General features: G+C 33.3%; 1 protein-coding gene across 1 annotated transcript; it reads right to left on the bottom strand.

Moving 5' to 3' along the window:
• Nucleotides 1-4,178, bottom strand: LOC105797023 (uncharacterized). The gene is made up of 3 exons (XM_012626947.2): nt 3,812-4,178; nt 1,965-2,045; nt 1-797 (listed from the first exon to the last, which is right to left on the bottom strand). The coding sequence occupies exons 1-3, from the start codon at nt 3,968-3,970 to the stop codon at nt 393-395; spliced, it is 645 nt and encodes a 214-aa protein (XP_012482401.1). The 5' UTR covers nt 3,971-4,178; the 3' UTR covers nt 1-392.
• Between the last annotated feature and the right edge of the window lie 4,462 nt (nt 4,179-8,640).

Here is an 8,640-nt window from a genome sequence, read left to right as displayed (position 1 = left end):
TTTTGAAAAAAAAACGACTTTTATTGGTAAATTACCCCAGTTTTGATTCTTTTTTTTTTTTTTTTGTTCTAAAAGTAGCTGTATTGATTGAACAAAATGCTTTACATATGAAATTTAAGACCTCCAAGCAAATATGTGCCAAAGCACATAGAACTGATAAATTCATACCAATGGGTGCTATGCAGCACATAACCACACTAGACTATTCTTCTTCAATCACCGGTGCCATGGAGTTTCTTTTTTTTTTTTTTGTATGAAGTAGCCATCTTTATGTTGAGCCTTTCTTCACTTTGGTAACAGCAGCAACAAACAAAATGGTGATGCAATCACAATAGCCTCCTTTACGATCTTTTTAATTGTTCGGAGTTCATAATGCAGCTACCATTGCATTCTCAGTAAGTAGATTCATGTGAGGGGCTATCCGCATGCATGTCCATTGAGGAATCATTGGAGCTGAGAGGGTTAGAATCCCGAGTAGGGGGCTGGAGAAAGTTGGATTCATTGTTCCTGTCTCCATTTCCTGAAGGCAAACCATTCGGACAGTAGCCTTCTTGAGCAATGTGATAATGCTGAAGACTCTGAAGAACGGGGCTTGATAAAGCGTTTGAGAATATGGAATTCTTTGGCTGCTGATCAGAGTAATCAGGGCGAGTTCCCTGCACAGCAGTTTGGCCAGATGAGCCTGAAGAGACCATGAAACTGGTATTCATGAACTGCATTGTAGGCTGGGATTGGTGCTGTTGGCTTGGTGCTCTAGGTGACATTGATGGCTCCTCACCACAGTAGTCTATCTCATTCTGCAAGGAGATCATAAAAATATTCAGATTTTCTGAATATAATATAGATAATCAGATACAACAAATAGAAGGGATCGGAAAACACAAAATCCTAAGGAATTCCGAAGGAATCACAAGAAGGTTCCTTCAAGTAAGAAGGGAGAATCTAGCCTAGCCATCTTTCATTTTTGTAACAAGCATGCTAGCACCTGCACACATCTTTAGGGGTCAAAACTAGAAGAATATAATAAAACTAATTCCCAATTTTCTAATTCCAAAAGCAAACAGTACTTTTCACCATTTTGGTAATAATGTCCTTCAAATTGTGCTATAGTTGACATCCAGCTCATAGTGTAAACACGAAACTACTGAAGATCAGCAAAATAACTCCTCTTATAAGTCTTTCAGATGCAAAATTTGAAAATTAAACAGAACATATTTGAAATAAGAGATAATTCTCAAAAAAATTGTAGGCTTCTAACATATTAGTAAACCTACATTGCTCCAACTCTTTATTTTTCTTTAAACACTCATGTCTGAGACCGGCATTCAATACAAATCTAGACACAGGTATGGGGATATGACCCTCTGGTACACAAGAGAAAAGGAAGAGACATGACAGTCAAGTTTAAAACAACAGCAAAGGACAAAGGATATGTCATACAATTTCAAAAAGGCAATTAAGGAAAAGTGATATTCATCCAACCTTAATAGTGAGCCTAGAGACGATATTTCAATGAGCTACATTAAATATAAAATGGCATAAGGCCTATCTTTATGCGCCCACATGCATTAAGGTATTCATAACAGAATTCCAGAATGAACACATTCCAAGAGTGAAAGGCAGATACAGGAGAAACCAAACAATTTCAAACAGGCTATATCAGGTTCAAGTTCAAACCATTTCAGGACTGGGTTGATCTTGGGTTTGAGGAACATTGTTATTAAATATATTTTTTTATTAAGTTTGAGCTATTATGAATTTAAATCAGGTCAATCTCAAGTTTGGATAATTGGGGTTCAGGTTGCTTCATGTTTGGATTCTTTTAGGTTTAGGGTGTTTGGCTTTTAGGATAATTTAGATATGCAAGAGTCTGGATCTGGATTTTTTTCCAGGCAAGTTTATGCATTTGGATTCATTTTTTGCCTCAACTGCGAATTATAAAACAGTGTAAAAGAACAACAAACCTTAAGGTAATTGACGATATCCATTGTTGTTACTCTTGATCCTCCCTCTTGTTGTCTCCAAATCCACTGATAAAGTTTTTCCTGAAAGCAAGTTGAAATGTCCTATTAGCTTAACTTCTAACTCGCAACTAGAAGCACTTCACAGATGATTGGATAAGCAAGTTCCCAAATAAAGGCTGAAATTTTATAATTTCATAGATTTTTCACTCAATATTGTGTGAAAATAAACATAGACCTTTGCTCTTAACAAAGGAAACATGCAGAATTTACAAGACATCCAGAGTCCTCTATAGAAATTAAACTTCCAAGTTGAATATAATAATTGTAAACCATGTCTGAGCACATTTGAGAAAGCTGACTCTATCAACGGTTTATAATCTGCCGTCAAACTGCCAATACACCGTTCCCTTTTTTAGTTACATTTTTTTAACACTAAAAGGAATTAACATCAAAACTCTGGAAGGCTTCTAAATAAAATGGTTGCATAATTATGGTTAACAAGTTTCCAGTCAAGCTTTAAACAACATACATTTAAGCAAACAATATCAATGGTTTCGTTAGCTACACTTTTAAGAGGCCTAAGGAAGTGAAGACCGAAATCTTAACCTAAAAGATGAAAGAAAAACTTCAGTACTTCAATTTCCACACTCCTCCAATTTAACATATAAGGCAATGCAATAAGAAAGCACTGAGCCTAAGAAGGGAAAAGGAAGTTCTTTTGTTGATTTGAAAACCTTTTTTATTATGCATCAATGCCCACCAAAAGATTAGCTCAACTCAACCTCACCATGAGTTTAAACACCATGAAGCAACTGGTTCCACTCTTAGAAATAAGTATAACACAACAACAAATCGACATACTAACCACAACATTTTTTTTTTGGTTAATTACAGTTATCATTTAGGTTTCTAAACAAAATTAAGATGCACCACACTGCCTTCAAGCTAAATCACACAAACATACAAATGCAATAATCCGGCTTTTCTAAAGCATGTCTGAACACATTTGAGTGAGGCGACTCCATCAAAGATTAATAATCTTCCGTCAAACTGCCAATACAACCCTCCCATTTTTTACCCCATTTAATAACTCTAAAAAGAGGTAACATCAAAACTCTGGAAAGGGTTCTAGAAAAGCTGGGTTGATGACTCTGGCTAACAAGTTTTCATTCAAGCTTTAAACAGTATATACTTAAGCAAGCAATATCAATGGTTTTATTAGCTTCAGTACTTCAATTTCCAAACTCCTCAGTTTTCACAAATAAGGCAATGCAATAAGAGAGTATTGAACCTAAGAAGGAAAAGGGAAATTCTTTTGTAGATTCGAAAACCATTATTATAAATGTATCAATGCTCACCAAAAGATTTGCTCAACTCGAACCTCACCAAGAGGTTAAACATACCACACCAACCGGTTCCACTCTTAGAAATAAGTACAAGATGACCAAAAAAAAAAAAAATCAACATATTAACCACAACTTTTCTTTTTGTTAAAATTATCATTTAGGTTTTTCAAAAAAATTAAAATGCACCAAGTTGCCTTCAAGCTAAAGCACACAAACAAACAAATGCAATATACCCAGAAACACAAGCAGAACAAAAGCTAATCATATTAACGCAAAACCAGCAAATCCCTAACCGTATCCACATAAAAAATACGTTCTTTTTTTTTGCCATAATTATATATATATATATATATATATACAGCAGGCTAGATTGATCAAAATCATAACTTTAAACTACCTAAGTAAAACACAAAATCATGATTCAAAAATCGGATACAAAAACCCATCAATATAATATTGCATAGGAATAAAAACCCAAAATTTTAATGAAAGAGAGAGTACAAGGCTATGGCCTTTTCCGGCTTGAAAGGAGAGTTTCTGCTGGTTCATAGCCTGAGTATAAAGTTGAGACAAAGAGTTAGCGGCGCTGCAAAACGAAGCATACATAGTCCGATCCACCTCATCAAGGCTCGTCGCTATGGACTTCCTTTTCTTCCCCATATTCCTCGATTGGGTTCTGATCGAAAAAGCTTTTAGAAGCTTTTCACGATTGATGAAAAAAGAGAGAATTTTTTCCCCTTTTTTCTTTCTCTTTTAAATATTTTTTTCTGGTTATTTTGTATAAGAGAGAAAGGTTGGTTCGTTTTTGGTAACTTTATTTTGAAGACAAAGAGAGGTTGGAGGGACAGTTTAAACAGTGCGGTTGAACCGCGTAACATAAATGGATACAGCTTTTAATTGACGTTTGGATTTTGGATAATAATAAGCACGTTAAAAAGGAGATTCAATGTTTTGGTAATTAGTTCACACCGTCCATATTCCAACGTTTGAACGTGCTTCTTAAATAATCCATATACCTTTATTTTTATTTTAATATTATAACGGCTTAATTGAACAAGGCGGAGATAATGATGGGGATATGCAATGCATCTCCTTTAGTACAAGGCAGAGATCATTAGGTAGGGTGGTCGGAGATGGTAGAAGATAAGCGCTTATTGAAGTCAGAGAGAGAATGGTTCGCCTCCTATAAATCTTTCAAGTGTTGGTCCATGGTCACACTTTTGACTATCACATTATCCATATAGACCTACATACATCTTCTAATTTGCTTCTTAAAAACATTATTTACCAATTTTTGATAAGTGGCCCCTGCTTTTTTTAGGCTAAAAGATATTACCCTGTAACAAAATAGGTCATCTTTTACAATAAAATAGGCTTTTTTCTTAATCGTTGGAATTCATTTGGATCTAAGGGTCTGTTTGTTTGGCAATAAAATGTTTTCCGTAAAATGATTTCTGGAAAATGTTTTACTTTTCGTAAAATGATTTATCGGAAAATATTTTCCGTGTTTGTAAATCTGTAAAATATTTTTCATTGTTTATGATTTCAAAATATTTTCCGAAAAGTTGTTTTACATATATTTTACATATATTAATATATATTTATTAATATATATTAATAAATTGTTTTACATATATTGCAATGATTTAATTATAATAATACTCAATTATTAAGCTACAATATTAATCGTTATAAATTGAAAAAAACTAATATCAAATAAACTATTTGTAATTGTGTTAAAAACAAGTATTGAATAATTATAAATTGCTTCAAACCACAATGAGTACTAGAAATAATAATATTATCCAAATACATAATTAATGGTACACCACATAGTAACAACATTGTCTAGTGCATAATATTACACCACATATATCCAAATACATAATTAATGGTACACCACATAGTAAGAACATTGTCCAAGTGCATAATATTACACCACATAAATGTATCAATATCTTCAACCTCGAGAAAATTTTTGAAGCCAAATTTTTTATGCTTCTTATTTTAACTAAAAAGTTTGGCCTCGATTCATGACTCCTAGATAATCAAGCACGTAACACAAGAAGTCTTCATCAAATCCTTCTTCCTCCATCGACATCACTTGTTCGTAAAGTCGTGATGTATTATCTGATAATTTTTCCAAAGCATTAGCAATTTTGCCAAGTTGTTCACCCACAAATTTAATTTGTTCATCAACGAGACTTTCTTGACCACTTTTTCTTTTACGCTTGGATGTGCCGATGAAGATACATTTGTTCTTACCTCTTCACCTCTTCATTGTTGCGGTCTCTGTGCATTGAATCTTCATTACCATCATCCAAATCTATGTCAGCAAATGTTCTGGCAAAACTCCCTGTTGCCATATCTTTGCCAACAACCACAGCCATTTCATCATAATGATCAATGCTTTTATTCAAAAATGGTTCATACTTCTTGTGTGCTTGTTGGATATTATACACAATTAGAATAACAAGTAAAAAACAATTGAAATATACTTAACATATATATATATATATACATATATTACCATCACTGCTGCATCATATGTCGCTCTATCACATGTGATCATTTTCATGTTATCATCCCATCCAAAACCACTTTCACCTCGAATTTTGCATATAATCTGCCACTGGTTTTTTACTGTCCTCAAATGATTTTCCACATGCTTCGCATCTCATTGGACTTGGAATCTTTCTGAAATGGCGTCAACAACTCGATTAATAGAAACTGCTCTGAAAGTATTAGAAGGTTTATTTCCTTTTCGAGCCTCCTCTCGCTAGAATTTCAAGGAAAACATGTTCCATCGGTTTTGTCCACGAATTGCTTGGAGGTCCCTTCTTTGTTTCCTTACCCATTCTACAAAATAAATTCAACCATTTCAATATCCAACAAGCTTAAAACATAATAATAAATTCAATATCCAACAAGCTTAAAACATAATCAATATCTAACAAATTCAAGACATATATCAAAATCCAACAAACTAAAATTTCAATATCATTATCCAACCAACATTTACAAAAACAACATTCAAAAAATTTTAATACTAAAACATACATAACATAGAAACAACAACCCTAAGCCCTAAACCTAAATATTTCTAGCCATATAATCAGTCCACATAGTTTGTGCAATTTCATCTCTCTTAGCAGACCATTCTCTTGCTTCTTGTCTTTCTTCTCGCTCCGTGAGAGTTGATATTATCAAATCAGACTCAGACGCCTCGTATAATCCTTGATTAAGTAAATCACTAGGATTAACTCCCATTATATGATTATGAATGATACAACAAGCCAAAACTATATCTACTTGAGTTTGAAAATTCCAAAATGGTTCAGCATCTAATACACAAAACCGTTTCTTCAAAATCCCAAAACACGTTCAACAGTGATTCGTAATGATGAATGACGAAGATTAAAGAGTTCCTTTGCATTTTCAGGCCCTTCAGCACCAAACTCTTTTAAATGATATCGGACACCACGATATAGGGTAATACATCCATTTCGGATGCCATATCCAGCATCAGCAAGATAATATTTACCTACAATTTTACAACACATAATTAATACTAATAAATTATGACCTTATTAGAACTATTTGCTATTTTATGATAAATATTACCTTCCGAAATTCTTAATCCTCCTGGACGTGAAAGTGCATCACTTAAAATACTAGAATCATGTGCACTACCTTCCCAACCAGCTAGAACATAGGAAAATTTCAAATCAAATGTAATGGCAGCCAATACATTTTGTGTCGTCCCCCCTTTACGGCTACGAAATCTTCCTTGCATGCTAAGTGGAACGAATGCACGAATATGTGTTCCATCTAATGCTCCAAAACAATCTTTAAAATAAGGATAAAACCTTGGATTGTTTCTAATTTCACTAGGAGTTGACTCATCAGGTAATCTAATAACTTGTCTATACAATTTCAAAATAGCTCTCAATACAACCCTAAAGTAACGGTGAACTGTCTCAGTTGATCTATAATATCTAGATCCAATCACTCGAAACCTTACATTATGAACAATTATATGTAAAAATATAATTACTTGCTCCCTAATATTCACAGATTTTGTTGATTGTAACAAATGATTCCTACTAAGAATATCACACAAATTAAAAAAGGCGATTGGTCTCATCCTTATCACATCAATACAATGTTTGGTCACCACTATATAAAATACTATTAATATAATTTTTCTTTCATAATCTCGATTCACACGAGGGCTAGAAGCAATTTCCTTCCTAGTTTCTAATTTTTAATCCAAAGAGCCCCAAAAGCTAAAACTCAAGTCACGACTCGACAATTGCGCTTTGATGTTGATTACGATCCATCTACACAAAATAATGCCACACAAATATATGATCACTACAAAAGATGCAAGATTTTCATAAGATCACATAAATTTACCATGACTAAGAGTGCATACATACATATCAAGCTAATTATAATTGAAAGTACCACTTAAAATGAAAGCATGAAAATGAAAGCATTGAAAGTACCACTTATAATCGAAACAAATCAAGCAAATCAAGAATTTGCAAAAACAAATAGAATTTCAAGATATGCTAATTGTCTCCTACATGCTCTTAAACATGTTCAAGATGTTACCCGTATATGCTATGGGTCAAACAAGCTCACCCTACATGGGGTTAGACCTATGTTTTTCTTATATAGTATATATATTTATTTTGGTTTATCAGTTCTATCTCGGAAAAAAATATGTTCGTCACTTCAATTTCTAAGGCTAAAATTGGACTAAGCTTGTCCATAAAGCGGCCTTAGTTAAAGAAGAAAACGCAAAAAGTCGCTTTTGCTATTGTTGTATGGATAATGCAACCTTGGAACGAAGAAGCTTGTTGTGCCCTCGAATCAAAATGTCCACTATTCTCCTTAAAATCGAAAAGGGCCACCATAGTCGATCAAGATGGTCGCTTCAAGCCTATATAAGTTTTATTTCGCCAAAATTTTTTGTGTTCGATTTTCTTTGCCATATATAATATACTGGGTCGCTAATTGCGATACATTTTCTCTACTGTAAGCCCATTAACCAAGACACTATGAGAAGTTTCATGACCTGAAATTCAATTTTGCCCGGTTTAGTTCATTGGTTTTAAATTTTTTAAAAAATTGTAATTATATGTACTATTTAAAAAATCAGTAAAATAGAAAATTAAAGAAAAGTTAAAAATTATCAACTTTTAAGTTTTGAACTAAACAATAAACTGGTTATGGTAGAGATCTTCTAGTAGTCATTTTAACATTGAATTTTCTAAGGAAATTTGGATTGAACTGAAAGTCTTATTGGTATTTTTGATTGG

The sequence above is a fragment of the Gossypium raimondii genome, chromosome 3 (genome assembly GCF_025698545.1).
Source record: "Gossypium raimondii isolate GPD5lz chromosome 3, ASM2569854v1, whole genome shotgun sequence".
NCBI lineage: Eukaryota > Viridiplantae > Streptophyta > Magnoliopsida > Malvales > Malvaceae > Gossypium > Gossypium raimondii.
Note: the sequence above shows the minus strand (reverse complement) of the source record. Positions and strands in the feature narration are given on the sequence as shown.

Bases quoted from the DNA above. Each gene is read 5' to 3' on its own strand.
- LOC105797023 (XM_012626947.2), bottom strand. From the start codon at position 3,970: ATGGGGAAGAAAAGGAAGTCCATAGCGACGAGCCTTGATGAGGTGGAT. The intron at 2,046-3,811 runs GTACTCTCTCTT...ACTTGCTTTCAG, and splicing joins CCGGAAAAGGCCATAGCCTT to GAAAAACTTTATCAGTGGAT. The intron at 798-1,964 runs GTTTGTTGTTCT...ATCTCCTTGCAG, and splicing joins ATATCGTCAATTACCTTAAG to AATGAGATAGACTACTGTGG.